This window comes from Ambystoma mexicanum, chromosome 4p (assembly GCF_040938575.1).
Source record: "Ambystoma mexicanum isolate Mex_15411 chromosome 4p, UKY_AmexF1_1, whole genome shotgun sequence".
NCBI classification, from domain to species: domain Eukaryota; kingdom Metazoa; phylum Chordata; class Amphibia; order Caudata; family Ambystomatidae; genus Ambystoma; species Ambystoma mexicanum.
The window spans coordinates 206860389-206888220 of NC_090927.1; the positions used below are offsets into that span (position 1 = coordinate 206860389).

A 27832-nucleotide genomic window follows, 5' to 3' on the forward strand; every position below is an offset into this window, starting at 1 on the left:
CTCCCCCTGGACGAATCCTCACCAAACTTTTCAAAAAAAGTATATGGCCCACTCTGAATTTTTTTGCAAAGTTTGGTGAGGATTCGTCTAGGGGGGGAAAAGTTATAGGGGGGTCCCAAAACTTTTTTTTTCCCATAGACTGAATGGGAAAAAACTTTGCGCACAGCTACAGCCCGAACCGCTGGACGGATTTACACCAAATTTGCGGCAGGAGTGGCGGCCTGGTCCCGAAAGCGTGCTTTTGCAAATTTGGTGTAAATCCGTCCAGTCGTTTTTTTTAAAAATGACGAAAATGTAAGGCAAAAAAATTAGTGATATCTGTGTTCGCTTCGCGGACGGACTTCCCTGTTCGCTCCGCGGACAGCACCCCGATTGGCCCATGGCCTTGCGTCATGTCCGCAGACATGTGATGTGTTCGCTGATTGGACGGCGAGGGGCGTGGAGCGCGTCAGATTTTCTGTGGCGCCCGCCATCTTGTATTCGCCGTCGACCGCGTACAGCGCAGTGAAACATGGATAAAAAATTGTATTTAGTGCCCTGTGTTGGTGTGTAAGAGTGTTTGGGGAGGGTGGGGGAGTATGAGATAGGTTCAATGTTTTGTTTTTTTATGTGCTAGATGTTTTTGTTGAGTTCGATTTGTCCACGGAGAACACGGCTGTTCTGACATTTTGTAAATAAACTAAATGGTGGGGTGTTTAGAGGACGGAGTATGTGTCATTTTTGTTCGCAAGGAAAGTAAAAATGAGCTATGAACACTCGCGGTGTACTTAATTGTTCGTAAATACACAAAGTGGGGGTGTCCTCAGGACGCTGTCCGTATTGTAATCTGTCTAGTTGAATGTGTTCTAAGAACAGTCGCGGTGTCCCGAAATGGTTGCAATTACACAAAATGGGGGTGTTCTGAGAACGTTGTTTGTATTGTTCGTTGTCAGGGTGAAAGTGTTTTAAGACCACTCCTTTTGTCCGCTAATAGTACAATTTCCTATGGGCTTCAACCGGCTTTTTGTCCACTAAAGAAACGATAAATCCGGCTGGTGTGCGCCGACATTATGTGATAATCCTATGACTGGCGCTATTGACCTGGCTGACTTGCTTTTGCGACTCTAAATCATATCTCCCGCCCCTAGGCCTGATATTATCAAAGCATTCATATTCCCCGCCTCTCTCCGTGACGTTACAGGGTGCGTCATCAAATGCACCCAGTCCTCTCCAGTCCTAAGTGACTTTACACAGAACCCCGAAGACAACACATATTATGTCACAACACAGCGCACCACAATTCGGAATATGAAACAGTGATTTAAAAGCAAACAGCAAGATTGTAAATTTTGTAAAGTACATTTATTTGACATCAAATGTTTAGAGAATATTCAGCAATTTGCATTTGTCTTTGTTGTCGATCCGCAAAAGTTCATGTTGAGGCACGCAATGTTCCTTTGCGGTACAGAGGGTGTTAGATCAGCTTACAACTCAGTGCCCCACAATTCGGAATATGAAACTGTGGTTTAAAAGTAAACAGCAGGATTGTACATTTGGTAAAATACATTTATTTCACATGAAATGTTTAGTGAATATTCAGCGATTTGCTATTGTCTCTGCTGTCGATCAGCAAAGGTTTATTTGGAGCCACGCGTTGTTCGTTTGCGGTAGATAGGCTGTTGGTTTATGATAAAAGCAGTAAATGGTCGCTCTGATAATCGGAAGGTTGCTCCAAAAACGAGCCATTAGACCACCCTATTGGTTGGTATGTTGTTTGTAGCCGCTAGTACTGCGTAAGGGCATCCTTGGCGATTGTCCCATAAAATGGTGAGGGTCATGAAGTTGCATATTTGGACCTGCACCTGGCAGTTGAAGACCCCATCTGCTGGAGTCTGTAAATCGTGACATAGGCAAAATGGGGCCACATACCTGTTTTAAAAAACATAAATTAGTCTCACCAGCCGATCTTCATTAAAAATCATCATTTTATTTATTAGGGCGTGAAACTATTTGCTATCCAAGATAGTGCAACGGAGTATGTTAATAATAAAATAATACCACGGAAGGATGAAAGGCTGAGTTTGGCCTTGCCGGGATTCGAACTTGCGTTAGCAAGCTGTGCACGGATGTCAAAGCGAGCGTGGTACTCGCTGTGCCATTTGACAGGCTACAGTGAAGTGGCACAGCGAGTAGAGCGCTTGACCGCCTATAGACCGGTTAAATTATTTCTATTAACCCACCCTGTGTTGTCTGCCTTTTTCAGAGCCCTCTAAACAACAGGGGATCAATTCGGCGGTGAGAGTGCGCGGTAGAAAACATTATGCCACTTTCAACGAACAAGTTCAACTTGAGCGGTCTTTAATGCTACGCTATTGTAATTATATTTGGTATAAAATAATCTAAAGGGTTACTTACAGTACAATTGCAATTTCCATTGTCTACGAGTGGTGCAGTCCCAAAATACGACTCCGCGTGTGCCAACGATCTTTTGCATAGTGATATAATATATAAAAGTGGTTTCGTTTCATAAATTTCATCCTTATCTTCTCTTACGTTTTAGCAACACTCCTTCAAGAGAAGTCTTTCATCACAATCTCTGTCTGTCAAGGTCAAAACACAATACAACCTTATAGTCCGCTTCGTGAGCCTCTCCCGGGCCCGAGAAAAAAATGGAAGCAGCTGACCTTCACTGTGAACGAGCATAAATTCTTACTTTGCCTCATTCTGTGTAAAGCCATCTGTAGAAGTTGGTTTTTGCACGCCATGTTTGTATATTTTTTGCGTGATATTAAAAAAAGTTTGTTTAAAGGGCGTTATGGTTTTAAGTACAGCCGAAAGACCCCTGAAAATCGCAAATTATGGTAAGCTATGAAAAATAACTCGCGCCACCACCGTGCACTGCTAAGACTAACACCCAGGACATCAAAGATGACATTGCAAATGTCATTGATGAAATCACTGATGACATCACATGTGTATGTACTTTTCATGGAATTTGTGTACTAAGGATTTTTATTATAATGTTGCGAAAAAAGTGTCAAGGATATTGCAATAAATATCATACCGTTATTAGTGCTTTGAACGATGCATTGATATAAATAGCATTGTATTATGGGATTCTATCTAGTATACTGAGCTACTAATGGAGAAACATAGCATTGTGTGCAGAGTACAAGATGAAAGTATAATATTTGTAATGTTAATATGTTGAATAATGAAATGATAATTGTCCTGAAATGTTCGAAAATTCACAAAATAGGGATGTTCTGAGGACGTTATGCGTATTGTGTGATTGCTTAGCTGTATGCAATGAGGGAATGGCACAGAGAGTAAAGTGGACGCCGTCGGCGGACACCGCGGCTGTTCATGGACAGGGCGTGCTACATCCGGGTTTTTCCAGGAAATCCAACATGGAAAGAAGACTGTACGGATCAGCCAATCAGATGTCGAGGTTGTGGATTTGTGTTGAAAGTGACTGTGTGTGGTGAAGATGGCAGAAGTGGAGAAAGTCAGGCTGTTGGTGCTCGGAGATATGTTTGTGCATGGTTTACAGCAGTACGCTGAATGCAGGCATGTTGCAAAGAACTTTGATGTGAAAGGAGTGGAGGTGGTGTGGAGCACTGTGCCTGATTGCAATGTACAGGGAATTGTACAAGTTTGTGAGGATATGGCCACGATGAACAGTCCGCATGTGGTAGTTTTGCACTATGGTGCTTTCCATTTGGGCAACGTCAGTGCCCCTACTTTGTTGGCTGATTTGGAACGCTTGGTTCAAGCCGTAATGAAGATCCTTCCAAATGTGAAAGTAATTTTTTCTGGATTACTAACTAGGGCAATATGGGACAATAGTTCAGTTTTTTGTCCTCAGCAAAACATTGCTAGGTGTGTCATCAACCGAGGTATGTGTGCCTTCATGCTTAGAGCTGGTATGTTCTTCTGTAACAATGAGAATATTGATGCCAGTAATGCTGTTAATTTTAAAGAAGATGGCATTTCTTTATCTTTTACGGGAAATGCCTTTCTATTTTGGAATGTAAGGGTTGCTTTGGAGAAGGTTATGTAAAGATTTTAGGAGTACAGTAAGAAAAAAAAACAAGAAAAAAAATACAAAATAACAGGTGTCTGGCAAGCATCTGTAAAAATTTTTTTAAAAAACGACTCTTTTCAGAGCCAACTTCAAAGGGGAAATGGGGCACAATATTTAAATTTACATTCACCACGCTCAGATTTTCGATGTGTCCGCGGACATGGCGGTAGTCCGCGGATATGAAAATCACTACGAGGGGGTTAGTATGTTCTATGTTACATGTATATGAAGTCAGGGATATTATGGTTAAGTTGCGCTACTAAAAACCTATGAAATTCAGTGAAAAAACTTTGTTAAAGGGACGTTATGGTTCAAAGTAAAACCGAAAAACCCCTGAAATTCGGCAGTTATTGTAAGATAAGCAACCATAACTCGCGCCGCCACCGTGCACTGCTAACACTAACACCCAGGACATCAAAGATGACATCACAAATGTCATTGATGACATCACTGATGACATCACGTGGCTGGCTCTCCCTTTTTCTCCTTTCCTGGCATATCTAGGCCACATGATTTTCTTCAGTAACAGTCAGGAACAAAAAATTGTAAATTACTATATTCGTAGACTTATCCTTCAAGTATGTTCTTAGAATAATTCCTTTATGGTCCAGTCATATCATACGTTTTTAGGTACCAATTAAGTATACTTCGTGAATTTTCTTGCACCTTTTTGCAATACTAGGTACCTGCAATGTTCAAGAGTGACCCCTTGTGTGTTTAATATTTGAATACTTTTCCATTCCGGTCCACACTACTATGTATTAATGTACATTAACTCTTCTGTCTTCTTTTTTATTGATGCATCTTACAGGTTCTTTCTCCAAAAGATTTTTAGGAGGGTATTTTCTATTGATATTTATCACTTTGATCAATATTTTTGCATAGCTTGGTTTTAGGCTTCTTAATTGCTTTTTTACTCTGTCCCCATATCTCGTTTTTTTGTCTCGCATTGTTTCATTGTCGATTGATTATTTGTAGCTTGGTATGTAGTCTTTTTAAGGTAATAATTTCCCATTGATGTTATCTTCCTTACTGGGCTCATCGAGCGGAAAGGGTCTTGAGGATTTTTTTATAGGGAATAGTTTACCATTCATGGTAGGCAATTTTAAGTAATGTTTTTTGCACTTGCACTTTATTGGGGATAAATTTGTTGTCTACTTTACAGCCGTCCATGGATGCACGTTTTTTTGTTCCAGTGGCATTGTTATTTTATCTATTTGTGAGATATATATATTTATCTATTTGATTGTCAAATTGTATTATGTTACTTAGTATATGCACCACACATTTAGGAACATATTTGTGCATCCATGGACGTAGAGCACTGTGCATTTTATCATTGCTGTTGTCTGGACATTTTTCTCCTTTAAACTTTTTCCCTACCTTGCTGCTAAATATTATACATTTTAACAACTGCTGCTATTGCACTAAGCACTTTAAATTTGCTGCTAAAGCACTTTACATTGCTGCTAAAGCACTAAGCACTTTATATTGTCTCAAGACTGCATTATTAAGTTCGATTTGTATTTCACCTCGCATATGTATGCGTAAATTTAGACCTACATGACTAAATATCTTTGTTTATTCGAGACTAACGTTGGACACTTAGAATGGCTATATTTTGTCTAGTGAACACATCATGTTGTGGGGCTGCTTGGACAGCGTTGAGGTAATGGCTGTTTCAGACGTTATAACGTGGACAGACCTACAAGGCAGGGCTCGTCATTTTTGGCGGTTGCCCTAGAATGGCATTATTTTTTTACTTTATTTTTGGGTACCAGCCTTTGTTGACAGACATACCATTGGAAAACACACGTTTATTTTGAACGATGTGTATTTATATATATTTATATATCCTTTTTTTATATATATTTTTCCTTTGACACTCGTTATGTACCTGAGGCTTTCTTTTTGCCATTTTCCTCCACAGTCCTCGCAGCCAGCACATCTGTGCAATTGTTGCTATATTCTTCATCATATAATATTTGGTTGATGTATTGACACGATGTGTTTTTATTTTACTTAATACACTGCATGTTGCAGTGCCTTAAATGTTCTAAGATGGCTGCCATGTGTTCATCATTTTGTACCACCTCGTGAATGGGGACATTCTATGCACTTGTATCATAGAGGTTTTTTAAGCATATATAAGAAGTCCTTCTTCCATGAAACACCCTACCTACGTGAACAAGCGGTCAGTGTACCGCGAAACGCGTCGTTTTGTAACCAGGCTTTCCCTTTTTGCTGCACCTTTTTTTTAATAAAGAAACATTTGTGCTGCCTGGATTTGTTGTCATGCCTTTTGCTTGCTGAGACTGGATTTCGTTTCTCAGCTGCTCTTGGGAGTGCAATCCATCGAATTTTGCCCTGTCCTAGGGCATTTTTTTCCTTTTTTGAAAATATATATATATATATATATATATATATATATACATACATACACACACACACACACACTCACACACAGCACCTCAGTTGGAGGAATTTTGCCGGGAATGCGAGCTTGTATTGGAAAACACAGGGATAATTAGGAATATCCTGGTCAGTAACCCTGTGAAAGTATTAAAAAAATAAAATTGGGTGAATCGAGTTGTTATCAGGTCCTTCCTCTTAAATACAAGTTGCATTCATTCCCTCTTAGCAAACCAATATAGGCCTCATTTGAAGCTGCCAGAAAAATTGTAAAATGTCCCGACTACAATGACTGGTATGCATTTATGCGATTTAGGTTCAACCTATTGATACTGAAAGCAGGGGCGTAGGAGATCCATAAAATCTGGGGGGGGCAGGGGACACCTTAGGACTTTGCTTTTGTTAAATGTATTTATTGTGTTTTAGTCAAAGAACTCGACTTTTCACAAAATTAAAATAGCAGTACGTATTAAATCACATATATCATCATTGTATAAAACAAGAGAAAAGAAAACAGAAAAAAATTAAGAAAAAGAAAAGCAAAAATTTGGTGTCTCACTACAGAAGGCTCAGTTCACGTAAAAATGTTACCACTTCCCAGGTCGAAAGGCTTTCATGGCCTGAGCATAGCTCGTCCCAAAAAGATTGGGTGTCCACCCACCATTGGATGGGACTGCAGCAGAGGAGGGCGGTGTAAAAGAGCAATAATGGAAAGGGCTATGAGGATGGGGGGAGACTATAAATAACGGCAGTTAAGGGTGAGGCAGAGTCGCAGCCTGGGGGGGCCCGAAAAGCACATGGCCATAAATCATTTTTTTTTTAAGAGCATTGAAATAGTCATCATCAGTGGCACCTAGGAGAACACAAAACAAGACTTATAACATTAGGTTACGGAGTCCCAAAGATGATTTCTCGTTTGGCCCGTGGAGGCCATCATCTTTCCTACTGCTTTGGATGAGGCCATGGCAGAGGCAGAGTGATGTTTGAAAGTACCTAGGCAGTGATCGGGCCGGGGTTGGGGACTAAGTCAAAAGCCAATAAAAAACGCCAGGCTGCTCATCGTGCTCGTGAGTCGTGCAAGTCATCCTCCCAACCCATGCCGGCCTGGCCTGCACTGCACCTGGGAGGGGGTCAGCCAGTGGGCCACTTGTCTTACCTTAGTACGGTGGTAGGCTGAGTGAGGTCTCTCAGGAGGTCGAGCCGGAGTGCTAAATGTCCTTTATCAGCTGTAATCCTTTTGGGCCAGGGGAGCGCTCATTAGGGCAGTATCAAGCTCGGACTGGCCTATATGGCAATAGGCCCATAGTTTTGACCAGTGTTGCTGAAGAAATATTCTTTAAAATGCACAATTTGCATCACATTTTATCAAAAAACTCCCCCTTGGGTACTATTCAAAGAGTGTCAAAAAAGGAATTAAATGCCATTTGCAACCGTGGCCCACTTTTCCATTGGTGCCAGAGACATTTTTATAGCCCAGTCCGACCATGGCCAGTTCCTAACCAATGCTGATGAAAAACACGAACCGAGCTAGTTTGGAATCACCTTTAAGTCCACTGCTTCAGAAACCCCAAAGAGCATTGTGCGTCACCGCTTTGGCATTGTGCACTACTCCTACACTTATTGGGTAACTCGCCCCCTTATTGTATCCCAGCAAGCCCACTTTGACGGACTGTCACTTTATCTGCCATTGCACAAAGTGACATTAATTTAACACTGAAAAGCAAACACCCTATGTATTTTTTTTTTTTTTTAAAGAAAAGGTTGATGGGGTTCTCTGCAATGGTTACAGCCGAAAGGTGAGTGACTACACAATCAGTATTGTGTAATGTGCCCCGTCTTTACTAGAGGCTGTTCTCCTCTGGTTTGTGCTCAACACAATGCGGTGCCTTAATAGTAGGGGAGGCTTTCTTTGCCTCATTCACATTTAAAACAGAGATGCAAGCCTCATTGCTGAAGTGTTCATAAGAAACTGCTTCCTTAATCATAGTTCCGATGGTGCAAGCCACCTTCTCTGTGCGCACCATGATCATTCAACATATTTACGTGGGTCCCTTACGGATTAGTCCAGGTATAGTGATTTAACCCACATCTTACAATGTTCAAGCACCTCAAACCTGGCTCTGGAGCCTCCAAAGTCAGGTTTGAGGTGCTTGAATGTTGTAAGGTTTCAATCCTGCAAGTATACGGCCAGCATGATATACACATGAAAATTGATGCCATGCTAAAGCATTGTGCATTCTTGGCATACAAACACTCGTGGTGACAGCCTGAACTCTGTATATCTACCTTACTGTGCACTGCCTCTAGAGTAGCATTACACTGAATGTAATGCACACACTCATGCTTCTTAGTATACTGAAAGATTCAGCACCAATGTCTGCATTATCTAGGCTTAATGTTGTCCTTTCCAACACATTGCCCCAAGCTGGAGCTCATTGCAGTGAAAAGAAATCCTGTTTATTATATGTACGAGAAGAAACCAGGGATGTACAAAACCTTTGCTAGTCTGAAGCACACAGGTGAACTTTGACTTGAGAGTGATGGCATTAACAGAGGGACCTAAACACAGATAATGTTCATTGTTGTGAAGGCGGCGCGGTTCCATCGAACAAACCGGAACAACGCAAATTGCGTCTATCACCATGTTATCTTGTCATTATAATTACCAACAACATTATTTTTTGTAGGTGTACCAGGCTCAAATGTGTACTTAAAATCGAGCGACTCACCGTCTCCTTTACCCCGACCTAATCACTACATCCGCTGTGTCTTTTATGATCCTTGGCATGCACTTACACGAGAACGTATATTCACAGTCTGTTCATTTCTAAATGAGACGGTACCTGATCTGAATGTCCGCAAACGCTTGACTTTGGTTGGTTCTGTAAATCAGGGAGCAAACCCCTGTGCTAGGCACTCTTTACTCCCACCGCTGGGTAGAAGCAGCGGAAGAGACGGTCATGTCTTGCCGTTAAACATTGCCAGCATCCACTGCTGATTGGTAACGCTGTTCCGGTGCGCGACCTTAATCCAATAGCCACCAAGACGCTAGCAGCTTTCAGGGACCAGCCCGCCACTGGCATGTGCACGGCAGTGTTCCGAGTCCTGTTCTGCCACAGAGGATACTGGCACAGGTCTGAAGCTTAAATATATTATTGTTTCATGTTTACCTGGGCTGACCTGCCTTAACGGATGGCAAGATCATTAGTCACACTGTTGTCTCTGATGAGCATGCGTCGCTGCCTCGGGCCTGCTGGCTCCTCCTTTCTTCTGGAAGGCTGTGCAGCAGTGTGCTGCGCACTCGCAGGGGCACATGCTGCAGTATGTTGCCCGGCCTGGACCCGCTCCGCAGGCGCGGAGGGAGGGGGCACGCATGAGCGAGCCTGCGAGCAGCAGAGTTCTTGTAACAAGAATCTTGTTTATAATTACTCATGCCGCTGCTGCTTTGTGAAGTTTCAAGTTTGCATGCATCACTGCACAGGAAGGCTGCAGACCGTAATCTACATGATGCAGACTAGACACAAACTAGACACAAACTGGGGGGGGATAAATGCCATTGTATCCCCCCTACTTAAAACTGAAGGTCATGCAGATTGTGCGAAGAAGAAGAGGCCTTAGAAACCCTAAAACATTGGGTGTACTATTGAACTGTGACTAAAGCCTTGAGGGCAGAGTATCTGAGGAGATTTGTGGCAAAAAGAGGAAATTCTAGAAGCAGAATTGGAATGAACTAATGGAGGGGAGAAATGCCTCCATGATACTTGCCCTTGTAAGATTTCTAAAATGCATTAATTCAATGTTAATGTTAAAGATATTTGTTGCGCACCGTCACCAACGGAGTTGGTCCCCAGGCGGATCTGAAAACAAGAGGCGGGGTAGGTTAGTCGGGTAAAGAGAGAGTAGGAAAGTGGGAGAGCAGTGCTGTGCTATTGGCAGGTTCAGTTTGGTTTTCACCGTGCACTGAGCTTATGGTGCATGTTGCATGGCACCCCTCCTGGGAGCATGGTAGCTCCCAGGATGTTGTAATAGGTCACGTGGCAGTAGGCACGTGACCAACTTAATAAAAGATGCGAGCCACTTCCGGCTCGTTAGTCAAACCCAAACTGGCTCTGGTGTTGTTCCTTATGTGCGCCAGGCTGGCGCACCACCGCGTGGTGTAGGCCCAGGGACAGGGCCCTCCATCAGGACAGCACCCCTGCTGGGCAACACCGACCTCGACTGCTGCCTGGCCATGTGATTGTGGCCGGCAAGCCCGGCCTGGGTGACCCCAGAGCCGGGGCTGTTGAGTCCTGGGTGAACCCAGATATTGGTGTGCTCCGATGAACCGGAGGGGGAGGAGGGATCGCTGCACCCAGGGATTGTGTCGGGTGCTCCTAACACGTGTATGGGGCCTGCCCGGTGGTCCATGGCAGGCCCACTAACAATGGTGACGAAGATGCTCCGCCCGCAGGCTGGAGTTTGCAGGGGCTGGGAGCCCGCGTGTGCGATGGCGGCGTCGGCCGCTCTGCCGGTGGCCCAGAGCCCGCGCACATTATGCAGGCTGGATGGAGTGGAGGCGTGATGCAAGGGGGCTGCCAACCAGCTAAGGCGGCCCTATCACCAGCGGCATCGGCCGCGGCACTGTAGAGGTGCAGGGGCTGCCAAACAGCTGAGGCGGCCCCCTCCCCCCCAAAAAGACGGAGGGCCTATCACCACCTGGGACGCGGGGGGAGAAGAACCTTTTTTTAAAAAATGGACACGAAAGCGGGCTGCCGTACAGCTGGGCGGCCCTGAGTGAAACAGCAGCGGCTCGGTAGAGCCCTAAACTCGGTGGGCGGTCCATGGCTCCGTGTGCGTCCGTGTGGGCCGCCTGGTGCCCGCAGGGAGGAGGGGCGGCCGTGTGGAAACGGAGCCGCTGCTGGCCCAGGGACCTCGCGCTGAACAAATGCGGGGATCACCTGGTCCCGGCGAGCGGCTATGTGGCTGGTCTGTCTTGCGGCGTCTGCCGCAGGTGATGGCGGTGGTGGCCAGAGCGGTCCGGACGAGGAAGGAGACACTCGCTCCCGCCCCGAACATGAGCTGCTGCTGTCCCCCCACCTAAAGCCAAGAACTGCGCTGGCCCCCACAAGACCCGGCTCCCCCCCTCAGCAGTCACTGGCTGTAGTGCTCCATCCCGGAGCACAAAAGTAAAAGAGTGCGATGGCCCGATATGAACAATGGGAAGGGGTGTGGTCTTCCGACGCCTGGTCCCGGCCGTGATCCATCGCAGCTTCCAGCCCGAACTAATGAAGAGGATGGACAACACAGCAGACCTGAGGGTCATCCAGCGGGCATGTCGCCCTCACAAGGCTCAGCATCAACAGCCTGGGTGCCCAGAAGGAGAACAACTAGGTGAACAGTCCCAAAAAGGTAGTGAAAAGTAAAGGGACAGGATAGAAAGTGGACCAGCAGCGTCCCGACCACCTGTTGACATAGGTCCTGAAGGGAGTCACTGTTCCTCAGCAACACAGAGGGCCTATAGGCAACCAGCCCATCCCATCAAGGAGGGGGAGGGCAACAAGAACGCTGGTCCCCGCAATGCATCCTCTGTCTACCAACATGAGGGGGCGCAGTCAGTGTCAAGTGGAGGGGCGGAAGGATAATTAACCTGGCTTGCGAAGCAAAGCAGTGGCCATTTGGAGGAGCCGTGGACTGCGGGCACCCTGGAGTGCCCTGAAGAAGGGAGGCATGGTGCCCTGTGGCCCTGCAGCACCATGACAGAGGGCCATGGTAAGGGCGTGGCCCACGATCCCACAAGGCACATCAATTCGGAGACACAACAGCATGACCCACAGGCCCATCAGTCTCATCCTCGCTGAGTTTCACGTCGTCACCAGGAGGACCCAGCGAGGGTAGCGGCTCCATCAGGAGTGCTTGTGCGCCCTCAGTGTCACCTAAATCTCTGAACCGAGCCAGGTGTCATAACTGCCCAGACACCATCACTTGTGTCCCCTTGTCAGCGGCCCGAGGTGGAAGGGGAAGTGAAAGAATCGGGTTCTACTATCCTGCCACGAGGTTTGCCCTCCAGACTGTGGACTCGGCCGATGTGGCCCCTGGGCCTCCCCAGGTGCGGCTTTGCCGGTTTGTTTGACTCTGGTGAATGTTGGTGAAGACACGGACTGGTTTCCTGCAACTCCACGGTGCCGGAAGATGGACATCATCATCGACATCTCCATGAAGTCTGGGGGCCTGCAGATACAGACTTGCTGAAAAATAGCCCAGCTGGTGGACAGTGTTATGTGGCGCACATCCGTACACAGGGAATGCCTCATTGGTGCCCGTTTGTGATAGTAGAACCACTCACCCAGGTTAATAAAGGGTGTGAAAAACTAGTAGAGTGGTTACAGTAGTATTAATGTGTGATTGTGTTGGGGTTTTTGTTTTGTTGTTATGAAAAAGGAGGAGTGTTGCATGGCACCCCTCCTGGGAGCATGGTAGCACCCAGGATGTTGTAATGGGTCACGTGGCAATAGCCACGTGACCAACTTAATAAAAGATGCGAGCCACTTCTGGCTCGTTAGTCAAACCCAAACTGGCTTTGGTGTTGTTCCATATGTGCACCAGGCTGGCGCACCACCGCATGTTGTAGGCCCTTCCACGAGGCCGGCGCCCCTGCTGGGCAACGCCGACCTCGACTGCTGCGTGGCCAAGTGATCGTGGTAGGGCGCTGCAACCCCGGCCTGGGTGACCCCAGAGCCGGGGCTGTCGAGTCTTGGGTGAACCCAGACATTGGTGTGCTCCGGTGAACAGGAGGGGGAGGGGTGATCCCCACCCTGTTGTTCGTGGCGTGATCGCTGCACCCAAGGATCACGTCGGGTGCTCCTAACACACGTATGGGGCCTGCCCAATGGTCCAGGGCAGGCCCCCTTACAGTGCGAGTATCAGACTGATGCCAGAACTTTTGTGCTGTTGATGCAGTTTATGTGTTTGTATGTTGTTGCGGTCTGGTGAAGTGAGTGTGGTTTGCTCGTTAGGTGAAATTGTTTATTTATAAAATGTGAGCAAACAGATGTACGTTAGGTTATTTACTCATGAGGATGAAATGGTTTATGTGTGTTTATTTTAAAACTTGTACATAATGTGTTAAAGTATTGTAAACTGACACAATAAAAAAAATAAAAAACAGACTTCAACCTTCACCCTCTAGGGAAAACCGTTATCCAAAATATAAATCCCCAAGGAGATGTTCACAGTAAAGCAATTGACTGTATGACTATTTTTGAGATAACGACGGTTTCAGCAAAAACGGTTAATGTGGGTAGCATAGTCACATTGCATAACAGTGCTTCACGTGTAGTGTTAGGTAAGCATAACGGTTAAGTAAGTGTATGTTAAGTAACTCGCTGTCAGTGTCAACAGGACGCTGGGTCTTGTGCAACTGTCGGCCGTAGTACTGCTGGAAAGTTCTCAACACCCTCCTGCGCAGCTCGGCTCCGTGCAATACCACCCTGCAACAGACGCCCCCTCAGTCAGTAGCTGTTGCAACTATTGATGATCCCTAAACCCGCAGGCAAACCGAAAGCAAAGCCCTCGCTCACAGCCGCCTATGTTTAGGGCCCCTCTGCCGCGGCTCCTAGCTGCCCTCTTGTTCCCTGGTGCTGCCTGCCGCATGGGAGACATGAGCTCCAAGACAGCGCTTCCCGCAGGCCCAGAGCAGGCGTTGAGCGGCCGGCGCCAGTGCATCCGTGTCTCAGGTAAGGGGCATGGCGCAACAGGCACACTTCAATAACGAACTCGCCTGGACTTTGATGTAGGGATGCTTAGTGTAAACCCGTACTTGAAAACAAGCCTTCACCGAAATATCAAAATAGATACACCCCCGTTCAAGTTTTCCAGTTTGGTGAATGGTGGCGGCCATCTTGGAAGAGAGTTGTACACCATACACTGTATACAAGCATAATAGAACACAAGTTATTCTAGCGACAAATATTGTCAATATATGAAAGCTCGATTATTAGTATGTATTTCATTATAATGTGTTTCAAAATGTAATAGCTGTTGCAACCAAAGTTCGATACGATTTCCAAGTTATATTGAAAAGGTTATCATTGTTCAAAGAGGATGTTGTTCAAAATGCAAAAATATCTTATGTTGAATAAGTGATGTAAACTTTAGCAGCACTCTGGAGGCGAAACGGTTTGCTTTAGGAAGTACTGAACGTGCTCCAACTCCTAATAGTCGCTCATGTATACGCTGTCTTTGTCCTTTGTCTTTTTCTACTAAATTTGATTTCAAGAATTGTTCGTAGTTAGGGAAGCGCTTCCTGTATTTTTATGATGTCAACATTTGTATCGTCTGTAGGCTTTTTTTTATTTTTTATTTTTAAAGAAGAGTGGTCTTGTGTTCACCGCTTGTGATGTTATTATTCAACAAAGCATGTGTGATGTTACGAGGGGGGGGGGGGGGGGGGGATTTCCTTCCGTGTCACGTGACCTCCGTCTCGCGGGGCACGTGACACCACAGCATGCATGTGCGTATATCGTTTCGTGTCTTAATTAACCATTCCTGCTAAGCCAATTTAGCTACGTGTAAACCCTTTTATGCAATGTGGCACGCAATTTATACACATTCTGTAACACCTTGTTTACTATTTTCATTTTGGGTATTTAATGAGTTTCAACCTGGCATTGAGAATTTAAAAACATACATTAGAGGCTTAAGTCCTAAGCAGCAGTCATTTTATTAGAGGCATACTGTTGGGGGCGGGTCAGAGCCCCCACGCGGTCCCGTAAGCCCCTTCACCCAAGGACTCACACGGGCACCAGTCCTTCCAGTTCGGGCTTCCCGGTCGCTCTACCGCGGCCGGGAACGCCCCCTTTATTTATACAAACTGCGGCGGCGTGATACGTCACGCCGCTGCATGCGCCCGTCATCGGGCGGCGCCACACTCCTCCTTTTCCGGGAGGAACAACAGAACGCAATAACATTAACTTTATTAACCAGAAAATCACACATCTACTTTAAACGCTACTGCACACCCAAAGAAAAAACCCCTTTAATGTCATCCACCCAGATCTGCTCACCCCAGTTCACTAGCCATTTGTCCCACGACATATTCGCTGAGGTAGGCAGGTTTCCCTCGCCCAGCCCTCTGGGGGTACCTCCGGCACGTGACGTCCTTCCACCGCCTCTCCCCGGACGGGGGATTCGGGCGCCGCTTCATAGAGGCCTCCGTCCGCCGGCGTGTCTGGTGGATCCGGTTCAGGTGGGGTGTCAGTTCGTGGATCACCCAGCTTCTTGAAGAAGCTCACGTTTCGGGTGACAGCTGATCGTCCATCCGAGGCCGTCACCATGGCCCCCTTCACCGCCACTACATCCAGGGGCTCCGGTTCATATGGGAGTGATAGCTTCCCGTGGGGGTGTCGATTACGGATGAGGACCTCATCCCCTAGTTCAAGTCTCTGAGGGCGGAGACCCCGGCGCAGGTTTTCTTGTTCAATTCGGACTCGCCTTTGAGCCTCTACCCGCTCATTATCGATGACCCCCGGTTCTTTCTCCCCAACTTCCGGCAGCAGCCCCCGGGGGCATCTCTTGAATAACACCTCTGCCGGAGCCACTCCCGTGGCTGCATGTGGGGTGGTGCGGTACACCCGAAGGAACTGATAGAGGGCCCGTTGTAAAGATTGGCCCTGCCCTTGAGCAATCCGGAAGGTTTTGTTTAGGGTCCGCATCAGTCTCTCTGCATCCTCGTTCGCTCGAGGCCACAGGGGGGATATCTTCCGGTGTTGTATTCCGCAGCTCTCCAGCAGCTCGGAAAATCGCTCACTTTGGAATGGCGATCCATTGTCGGAGCATAGGGTGTGGGGAAAACCATGGGCCGCAAACATTTTCTCCATCGCTACCACCACATGCTCAAAGGCCACTGAGTCAACGAACTCCACTTCGGGGTATCTCGAGTATTCATCGACTAGCACCAGGAAATGGGTACTCACTGATGTTGAGCCAAAGTCGGCGTGGACGATCTCCCACGGCCTCGTGCCTCGGGGCATGGCCTCAATGGCGGATTCACGTTGCAGAGGGGAGGCCGCCTGACACCATACGCAGGCCGCCACAAAGTCATCCACCCTTTTCTCTAACTCTGGAAACCAGACCTTTGAGCGGAGCCGCGCCTTGGTCTTGGCGGCGCCCTGATGTCCATGGTGGGCGAGATGGATCACCTCCGCCACCTTTGCCTGTGGGACAACAATCCTGTCACCCCGGAGCAGCAGCCCAGAGTCCGAGAACGACAGCTCCTCCTTTACCTTCCACAGCTGCTCCAATACTGTTTTGGCTTCTTGCGTGCGTCCGGCCCCTGCTTCGAGGATGGACTTCCACGACCCACTGTGCATTGAGTCTTTTAGAATTCGAAAGCACTCGTCCTCAGCTGCCGCAGCCTCCAACTCCTCTAGGGACATCGCGTTTGGTGTTTCCGCTTCCACCACCATGCGAACATGACTGTCCGCTTCCTCTCCGCAGGTGTCATATCCCTCTCCCCCGCACACTCCCGGGTGACGAGATAGATAGTCCGCGGCATTATTGGCCCCGGGCCTGTACACCAGGGTAACAGAATATTCCAGGAGGGCGAGCATCCACCTCTCGATTCTCGCCGGTGGTTTCGAAGAGGAGCCCACCAGGATCGGAAGCAGTGGTTTGTGGTCAGTAACCACCGTCACCGGGCGTCCCAGGACGTAGAGCCGGAAGTGCCTGCAGCCCCACAGCACCGCCAAGGCCTCCCGCTCGATCTGGGAGTACCTCTGTTCAGTCTCAGTGAGGGCCTTGCTAGCATATGCTATAGGTCGAACACTCCCGTTGCGGTCCACCTGCGTCAGCACTGCTCCCAACCCGAAGGGACTTGCATCGACCACGATTTCAGATTCTAGTGCAGGGTCGAAGAATGCCATCGTGTCCTCCGCTGTGAGGGCACCCTTAATGTCCTCGAAAGCGGCTTGTTCAAGGGGGCCCCACTGCCATGGTGATTCTTTCTTGGTCAGCGCCCGGAGTGGCTCAGATCTCGAAGCCAAGTTCTGGATGAACCGCCCACAGTAAGTTACCATCCCCAGGAAACTCCTCACGTCGGTCACCGACTCGGGGGCTTTCGCCGCCTTGATGTCCTGGACCTTTTTCGGGTCTGGCGACACCCCCCCCCTCCTTGAAGATGAATCCGAAAAACTTGATGGAGGAGCGCATGAATTCACATTTTTCCCGGTGAAGGGTGAGGCCCAGAGATTGGAGTCGTTCTAAGGTCTTTCCCAGCCTCCTCATGTGATCCACTTCAGTTTTGGCGAACACCAGGATGTCGTCGCTAATGTTAAGGACGCCCTCCAGATCTGCTAGGGCGCCCCTGATGATATTTTGGAACACTTCAGCGGCAGACGACACCCCGAAGCTCAACCGCTTGTATCGATACAGACCCCGGTGGGTGGTGAAAGTCGTTTATGTACCGGGAGTCAGGATGAAGGACGACCTGGTGATAGCCAGCTCGGAGGTCCAGCTTGGAGAAAAATCGAGCCCCTTGAACATCCGCAATGATGTCATCAATCGTCGGTGTAAGATGCCGCTCCCTTCTGATCGCTTTGTTCGGGAGCCTCATGTCCACGCATATGCGCACTGAGTCAGGTTGCTTGGGCTTTCTGGCCACCACGATCGGGGACACCCAAGGGGTTGGGCCTTCCACTTTCTCGATGATATCCAGGCTCACCAGATTGTCCAGCTCCTTATCCACCAGCCCCCTTAAGTGAAAAGGTACTCGCCGGTGTTTCAGTGCGATGGGTTGCACCGACTCATCGATGTGTAGTCGAATGGGTTCCCCCGTCATCTTTCCGATGCCGCTGAAGAGGGCAGCGTACTTGTCCAGGAGGTCATGTATATCCTCAAGGTGGACGGAGTAGGCGAAGCTCACGATCCCTAATGCCTCTGCAGCTGCACAGCTGAGCAAGGTATTACTGCTCACCGGGGTCATGTAGAATCGAGCCTTAATGTGTGAGCCATCATGTTCCACGTCAGCCACGAAGGCACCGTCCAGCGGTATCGGTTCCTGGCCCCCAAATGCAAATATGCGGGCTCTCGGTGTGGCCAGACCCGGGAGGGGTTTGAGAGAGTCAAAATGTTCGCTGGCCATCATATTGACGGAAGCACCAGTGTCCACGAGCACCGGGACTGGGGAGTGGTTGATCTCCACTACACATCTTGGCTGTCTCCTGCTTTTCCTTTTGAGCGTTTCTACGCTGGAGACAAAAAAAACGTTCTCTTCGTCTTCCTCCTCAGCTCCTTCCGCCTGGGGCTCGACCTCACCCTGCTCCACCTGGGCTACACTGGGCGGTTGGTTCTGGCGCGGAGTCCACAACCGTGCCTGACCCCTCGGCACCATCACTGGCATGGCCGCACGACATACCCGCGAGAAGTGATCGGCCAGCCCACACCTCCCGCAGGTTTTTCCGACCGCAGGGCACTCTGTCATGTGGGGGAGGTCATACCCGCACTTCTGGCACGACTCCCCACTCCTTCCTGCCCTGTCTCGGGGTCCTCCACCTGGGCGTCTCACACCTCGGCCACCTCGCCACACCACACACACTTCCTCAGGCCTGCCCGACCGAGACCCTGCTTCCATCTTGCTGGCTCGGGCCTCCGCTACCTCATGGCATCTGCCCAGCTCCAGTATGCGGGGCAGCGTGATGCCTGGCTCTCTCAGGACCTGCCTCCTGAGCTTGCCAGAGGAGCATGCCTGGATCAGCATCGTGCGCATCATGTCGTCTGCGTCTCCCCATGCACATCCGAGGGAGAGGCGGCGTAAGCGACCGTAGAAAGTGTCCAGTGTTTCCTCTTCCTTCTGCTTAGCCGAAAGCATAACGAACCTCTCATAGTCCACGTTCGCAAGGGGGAGGAAATGCGCGAGGAGCGCCGCCTTGGCCGCATCGTAGGAGTTATTGATGGGAGTAAGTGATTCAAATATTTCCTGGACTGCAGGTCCGGCCGAGTATAGCATGGTGGCAATCCGGCTGTCGTCATCCGTCACCTGAGCAGCCCTGAAATACATGTCGAGGCGACTCACCCATCTTCTCCATCGGGGCCCCATGCTCGAGGGTGGGCCCGATGCATCGAACTCAGGAATGGGCTGCAGGGCGGCATGGGCCGCAGGTGCGCGTGCTTGGGCCATAATGGGAAGCCCCGGTTGTCCAGGCAGCAGTCCTGCAGAGGCCTGGATCACCGGTGGAAGGACAGCCTGTTGTTGAGCAGCAGCCTGGCCACGATCGCGGGGACGTGACGCAGCTGCACCACCACTGTCCGAATCATCAGAGTCACCCATGGGTTTGAGCGCACAGGCACCCCCTACCTACTGTCCTGAGGGCCGCAACTCAAACTTCTTCCTCTCCAGGCACCCAACTTGAGGGAGGTTTCTAGGCAGGGCACCAATGGAGGCACAACATGCAGCCAAACCTGATGATGAAGGAGCCAGCGAAGAAACCACCGCGCTTTGATGATGAAGGAGACAAAGAGAAAGCAGTGAATTCCCCTTGTCAAAGTCCATATAGGCCTGGGGGTTCCAAAATTGAGCCTAGGCACTGGATGGGCCTATACAGGCCCTGTGATGTTGGTCCTTCTCCTGGCTTTCACACGACGTAAGAGTCCCAAAATTGTGTAAAAATGCACAAAACTAGCATGGGCATGCAGGTCATAACTCCCACTTCCAATTTTCCCAAAAATTAGGCCCGTGATGTACTCACGCTCCAAACCGGAGCCTTGCGAAGTTTCACGGCCTACAAGACAAAATGGCCGCCGGCCGCGTGTGCGTCCCGCGACCCGGCATGAAGCGAAGCGATGCTTCGTTCCGCTTCCATTCAAAAAATTCGGAATAAACAATTTCACCGCCGGGCCCGGGTCTCCCTCATCACTCGTCGCCACTGTTGGGGGCGGGTCAGAGCCCCCACGCGGTCCCGTAAGCCCCTTCACCCAAGGACTCACACGGGCACCAGTCCTTCCAGTTCGGGCTTCCCGGTCGCTCTACCGCGGCCGGGAACGCCCCCTTTATTTATACAAACTGCGGCGGCGTGATACGTCACGCCGCCGCATGCGCCCGTCATCGGGCGGCGCCACACATACCATTTAAGATACGAGGGAATATTTAACATTTACAGCTAGCGTGGAGCATGTAATAGTTCAGAGATGGGGCTGGGCTGATGTGGCTGGGTATGCCTGCTTATAGGGGTATCACAAAGTGTGATGGTTGTGGGTGTTATTTCATTCAACTTGTGGAGACCTTTGATGTGACGGGCAGGGTGTGCGGCCTCTAATAGGTGGTATTGTGGCGAGGCCGGGACATTTTATTCATCTGTGTGGTATAGGAGCATGGTCTGTATGGTCATATGAAGTTGGTTTCTGGTCTGAAGGGCTTGATTTTCTGCAGGAGAGACAGTTGGTACTATGCTGTCTGAGCTTTCTCCACCCAAGTGTTTGGCAGAGATTGTTAACTATGTGTAATTCAAGACTGACACCTGGCACATGTGTCAACTGCAGTGTGAAGCCCTGGAGCATCTTGTTGGACCGTCGGGTCTGAATTTGGAGCTGTACAGTGTGGTTGGTTAGGAGCGAGAATTCTGTCATGGTGGAGTTCAGTTTGAGGTAGGCACTGAGGCTGAGATGGGTCTTGAGGTGGTGGATGTCTTCACTGGAAGAGCTTTTCAAGTAGAGTTGTGTATTTTTGTGTCCTTGTGAGTGTTGTGCCTGATGAGGAGGGCTTGAAAGGCCTCCGTGTAGAGGTGGCAGATCATGGGTGACAGGATGGACCTCTTTGTGACTCCACAAGTAATGGATGAAGATGGTGATCTAGAGGTATCCATCAAAACAAACAAATGACGATCCTCTATGCTAGCGGTTAACCAGTGGAGGTCATTGTCTCCGATATTCATGCGCTAGTGTACTATGCTGATGTGAGCTTGCAGGTCGACTGTGCGGAATGCTGGAAAGTGATTTAGGAGTAGCAGGCGACAGGATCAGTCATCAAGAATACAGATTGCTTGCTTTACTACTTAGATGGTGGCTTCCTGTTCTGCATTTGAAGCCTGATAGACAGGTCTGTTGGCCTTGAAGCTACATGGAGCAGAAGCAGCTTCAAAGTTCAGGGATGAAATGGGTAAAATACAAACATCGTTTGGGTGGGGAAGTCAGGTGATGGGGGAAGCAAGTAGGGGTGGTTCCTGACCCTTCCACAGAAGACGTAGGTCAATCTCTGGGCCAGGGTCATACGTTTCTGTTTGATTGTATCAAACCTTTACAGAATATTCATTTAAATCTCTCCACTGGCTCCCTGTGGCTGCAAGGATCAAGTTCAAGACCCTCTGTATTGTCCACAAGGCTTTCTGGGGCCAGAGAGCACACTACAATCAACTCTCTCTTCTTAAGCATCTTCCTTCTCAAGCCCTCCGCTCATCCACCTCCTGAGGGTCAGACGCTTCTCCAGGCAGAGAGTGGTGGGTAGATCTCTGTCCTCAACTGGGGCCTCCCCCTGGACCAGCCTCCCTGACTCTCTCAAACTTGAACACAACCACCTAAGGTTCCGGAAGCAACTCAAGAACTTCCTTTTCGCTTCCGCTTTCTCTCTTCCTCTCCCCTACTGATGCTTCTGTCTGCTGCGCTAACTGGTTACCTGGCCACCCACTGAACCTACAGGACCAGGCTCCTGCATGACCAGTTGCCCGTTGCACTGCCTCTGCGCCTCCCAAACACTTAGGGACTGTACCTGCAACCCTACAGTCCCCTGACTCCTTTCGCTTATTGAGTCACCTACCTGGCAGCACTTACCGCATGACCATCGCACTCTCCCACCTCCTCCTCCCTCCCCAGGCACTTCTCCTCCCTTCCCCCAGCACTTGTACAATCTGAATGACACAAGGCCTAGTAAGATCGGTTGTTTTGTCCTCCTTTCTTCCCTTCCTTTTCGTGTCTAGAAACTCTTGTGTACAGGCACGTTATAAACAGTGGTCGAAGTGTACGAAAAGAAGTAGTGGAACTATGCTCCCTGCTGGCCTGCCCCCGCTCCTCACAAACCCCATCGCCACGCACCCGCCGACACACAATCCAAACCCCCAAACAAACACACCTGCTCTTTATGGGAATGTTCAGTGCAGTGCACTGAAGTGCAAGCTTCAACTTCTTCCTATACTTTTATTTTAAAACGAAACCATTTCAGAACGGTTTCTTTTTAAAATAAAAGTATAGGAACAGTAAAACTTAAAAATAAAAGTATAGGAGCACCGCTCCCGGCCGCTCCCGCCCACTTTCCACCTCTGGTTATAAATGACTTATATCATATCATAAATTGTCTTTATGCACTTCAGAGTCATTCATTATCTATGCGGTAGACCCATCCTCCAACTTTCTGGCTGCAGTTTCCCTTTTACATATTTTTTTAACATCTATTGTCAACCTTACATTCTTTTGGGGAATAAGCAACATCCTCCAAACTTGCCATTTTTCAGTACCTCTTTCCACCCACACCCCCCAGAACCTTTCCCAACACAAATGCTTTTTTTATTTAAATTTATTTTAAAACAAGTTTTTGCTACTGAGTGGATTTTTCTGGAATGTGTGCCATTAAAATTCAATTTGATAACATAATGTCAGGATCTGAGCAGCATCGTGCCATTCGATTCAGGTCGGCAGTCGGAGGTGTAAGATCTTAGTCACACTTGTGGGTTCCAAGGTGGGCTAAGTAGTTTGTTTCTGCATTGATCGTCTTAATTGATCAGGACGACGATCTTCAGTGCTTTCAAGCTCGCCTATGGCAGGTTAAGTAATATAATGTGCCCTAGCTTTATTTTTTTACATTCAAAGACCCTGCAGTTTTGTGGCTTCCATTATAACGTCTGACTAAAAAGCACGGAATGCACATACAATAGGGGACAGGATTTGTTACACTCTGGGTGTTGTATGTGATATATGGACAGTCATTATTTCATCAATCGACTACTGGGTGAAATATGGACAGTCAATATTTCATCAGTCGACTACTTGATTTCTATGAATAGTTTGAGCGATCGTGTTCCCTTTGAAATTGATACAGGGTACTATGTGTTTCCTTAGCCAACTGTTCAAAAATCAGCTTTTTGTTAGTGTACTTTTGGTTGACATACATTTGACCATTTTCCTAATGGGATGGGGACCCTCCAACCCACCTTCCCCGACATAGACATATAAATGCAGTGCTTCAGATAAGAATTTGAAGAGGGAGTATTTTACTCCCTATTTTTTAAAAAGAGTAACATTATTTTTTAGGGAGAGAAAATGTAAGTTGAATTCCCAATGACAGTATTGTATAAGCAAGTAAAAATATGTTTTTACTCCAAAAAGGAAAGGTTTTTCTAATAATTATTTCTTTGCACCTTGTTATTCATGCACATTAAAAAATACATGCTTGCTTCTTCTGATCAGGCAGTTTCAATAGTAGTTTCTTCCAGTGGGACTACATGCACTATTGGTCCCAACATTTCCATAGAGCTGTGTGGGTGAAAGCAGGGGCACAATGTTCTACTTGTCGGATATTTTTGTTGGGAATATTTTCACACCATATTTAGAATTATTGGGAGTATTTTACTATTTTTAGGGAATAAAAGTGGCTGATGCTTCCCTTATCTGTAGGGCTGTGTATACATAATTTGTCGATTTCAAACAAAGTGCACAAAAAAAATTATAACCTGTAAATAGTTGTCTAAAAACTCGTATTACTGTCAAGAAGCATAGGAGCCACTTTGCATGAGTCTGTGCAGATCATGCCCCACCGGCTCAAAGGTCAAAATTGGATTTAAAAATGTCTAGGACAAAATAAAACATTCATACATACGTATTACATAGTTTACATTTTTATTATTATTAATGTGTTTCAGTTCATAGAACTTAACACATATATAACCATACATACACAAGTTAAAACAACCAAATATGCTACTTTACACAAACATTCACAGTTTAATATATAGTATTGTTAAGACTCCACCGCAATACAATGTGCATCCCCAATATATCCTAACATTCTCATGAGATCCAATGTGTAATATAGCTACACATAAAATTCCTTTAGTAACACTATGCCAAAGTCATCCAGACCAACGTCCAAAGTGTATGCAGGCATACGTACATTTTATCCGGCAATGGTCTCTATTCTTGTTGCGAGTGATAGGTTCTGATTCTTAACCCAAGTATTGTCACTAATGTGAAGAATCCTGTCGATCCCTCACTGAAACCCTGCCTGAAGTTTCCTCCCAGGTGGCCAGGGGAAGGCAGACAATTCCTGATCCCAACCCTGGGGGTGGTGTACTGCGGGAAAATCACCTGGGAGGAGACAGGGCTCAGTGTGTTGAGGAGATTCCGTGGGGTGAGACGTAGTATTTTTCCTCTGGAAGGAAGAACCTTCCCAAGGTACCAAAAGAGGTAATGGTTTATTGTCATTTTAATGTCCTTGACCCTCATATTAAAACTAATGGTATGGACACAAGTATTTTAAAATCTGAACAAGCCTTGCCAAAGGAAAGATTCTTTTGGTTACCCCAAACTAAACACCTTCCTCAGTCTCAAGGGTATAATGTAAAGGAAAATGGAATTGTTGTCTTCAATAAATAACCTTTCTCTGTAATAGCTAATTCTCTTAGCCCATCTGTTAATAATTGTAAGGGAAATAAATCTACCCTTAAAATTAACTTAAATGTTACAAAAGCTAACTTTGTGTCCCATAATACCATGAGTACTGGGATGCGGAAGATGACTGAAGAGATATGCAGTTGTGACAGTCAGGCAATTAAGCCTAACAGCCATTGCAGTAGTCGGGCAATTGAGCCTAACAGACCACACCTGAAGAAATCTGGGAGGCATAAAAGGCCTCCTCCTTTGCAGGCAATTAGAGAAGGAGGAAGGGGTCGAAGGAGCTGGAACTGTTAATGGAGTGCGAGCCAGCAGTAGCAGAAGAAAAAAGAAGACACAAGTCTGGCAAGCCAAGCAGAAGTGGGAGAACAAGAGGGACACTGGAACGAGGAGACAGCAGATTTCACCTGCATGTTCTGAGAGAGTCCTGTTCCCCCAAACTCTGAAGTGCAGAGGATGCGCAGTGGAAGCCGTGTAGGAGAGCTGATTTTCCACATGTGAGCCTAATTGCTGCGGTTGTGGTGCAGACACCGTGCTGGAGTCTAGAGGCGCAGTTTTCAAGCCTTTGGCATTAGGAGTGAGAAGAGCTCCAAAGACGTGTGGCTGGACCGGAGACACCTTCACAGAGGAAGGGTGTGGGTCCTAACAATGCCAGAAGCAGCAGAAGGTGTATCAGAAGTCGGGAAAAGCAGTGCAACCTGCAGAGCAAGTGTCAGAGAAGCCTGTGAGCGAAGTACGGCTTTCTAAAATCTTGCACAAGCAGTGTCGGTAACAGTATCCAGATCTGTGATGACTCGCGTAAGAATTAAAGCGAGTAAAACTTGTTAATTGAATCTAAAATTGTCAGCACAATGGAAATGTTGCACTCGTGTGTAATATGGATGTTCCTTTCTACTCGTGTATAAAGCTAACTTTACTGAACTCCATTGTTCAATTATTAGACTGTTTCTACCTAAAGGAGTGATTGCGTGCCTCCAATTGAGGGAGTGAACGCTGCGAAGACCGTTACTGAATACTTGGCACGGACAATAAAATTGTGGAAACCTGTAACCTATGCAAAGTACATCAACGGGTGGTCTCGTGTGCCTAGTTGTGTTTCCTAAAGAAATGTTGAACTCTATCTTTCCCTTTCGTCCAGAAATACAATCTTATAACAACCTTTAAACCTCAAACTATATCAGGAAGAGGTTGCGTGTGCCTAATTGTGTTTTCTACAGAAAGACAGAATCCTATACCATACGTGAATGTGACATACCTTTCAATTATAAGAAGTTGAAGTGTATAACTGTTCAAGAAGAGAACAAGCATTGCACCTGCCAAGAGGTGCCCCATACTAACAGTGAAACCAACCTTTCTCAGAGTTAACGAACAATCCAGCTGTACTGTGAAGTTACTAACAGTTAATTGGCCTAAATCAACAGTGTGCAAGCATTACCTGAAGCTAAGAGAGTGGCACCGAGGCTTCTGGGTAATTGATTGGGCTGGTAGCTGGCAGAAAGATGCAGGTCAATTTGGAAAAGGGGAACTGGCTGCTTGTAAAGACTGTTTTGAAGTAGATTCAACCTGTAATACTAAAGACTGTGGAAGCCAGAGAGGAGTGAGTCTTAAAGACAAACCCATGTTGATATTGTGTCAGATAGACAAAAGAGGCAAATAAGCTGGTCCTTTGAAGAGAGTTCTTCAGAGGAAGAGTGCCTAGCCTACCTAAAGAGGTTTAAGTGCCTTACAGTATATCTTGTCGAAGTCCGTCTAGAAGTACAATTCATTGAAACTGTGGTGGTACTTCAAAACACTGAAGCTGCTTTGTTATGTCTGGTTGTCAGTAGCTGCAACTTTGCAGTTGTCCAAACAAAGTGGAATACTGCGGGACAAAAGTGACTGTTCTCATGGGCATGGTGAAGGAAGTAAAACTGTAGTTTGTAAAGTGGAAGCAGCAGCATTAAGAAGTCATCCTGACATACATACCATTGTCAATGCTTAAACTGTTAACCAGCACTGTTAATCAAAAACTGTGTATCATTGGCAGTGTGGAGATGACATTTTCTTTTGAACTGTGGCTATTCTTCTTAAAGAGGTGACAACGCATCGTGGCCAGGATTACCCTTGGGCATTTTGCTGGAACTGGAAAATGGATATTTCACCCAAGAGAGGAGATTGTTGCCAGTGGAACTTTGGTTAATGAACTTTTACTTGGACACATTAAGAATTGATTCAAACCATTTCTTTCTTTGGTTGAACATTTGTGGAAGTGTGTTTGAATCCCAGGGAAGGGAAAATGCTCAGGACATTAGAAAGCTATTCAGGATTTGGAAATGTTGCTTGTCATTGAATTGCAATACCTTTTTTCTTTTTTAATGTTTTTGTTGTTTAGAGTGAGGGCCAGTTATCCTGAGTGTATTCCTCTAGCTTTGGTTAGGTAGGGAATTCCTCAACAGAGTAGGGACAGTGAGGTATTTGGCCATATTTTCTTTAATAATAAAACGGCATACTTTGAGAAATCCTCAAGTAGTTGTCCGCCTCACATTACTGACCCCTCACACTACATTGTATATTTTAGAAAAATGGGGTTAGTTACTGCGCCTGGTAAATTGGGTGTGTGTGGATTCTCCTTTTCCTCTTAGAATAAAATGAGACTCGTATTGCTTTCTTTGAATGATAATTTCTTGAATTGTATTACTCTTCTGTTTCAATAAATCATATGTTACAAATCAGACTTGAATTTCCTTATTT

General features: G+C 47.1%; 1 protein-coding gene across 2 annotated transcripts in view; it reads left to right on the top strand.

The window, feature by feature from the left end:
• Positions 1 to 13806: 13806 nt before the first annotated feature.
• Positions 13807 to 27832, top strand: part of MSRA (methionine sulfoxide reductase A) — a 1385155-nt gene continuing 1371129 nt past the window's right edge. Inside the window, exon 1 of one of the 2 annotated variants that reach the window (XM_069605714.1) lies at positions 13807 to 14190. In XM_069605714.1, the coding sequence (XP_069461815.1) occupies positions 14043 to 14190 (148 nt within the window). In that variant the 5' untranslated portion in view covers positions 13807 to 14042. Of the gene's footprint in view, positions 14191 to 14937; positions 14967 to 27832 lie in introns of those variants that run through there. The other variant, XM_069605717.1, reaches the window with a different exon arrangement.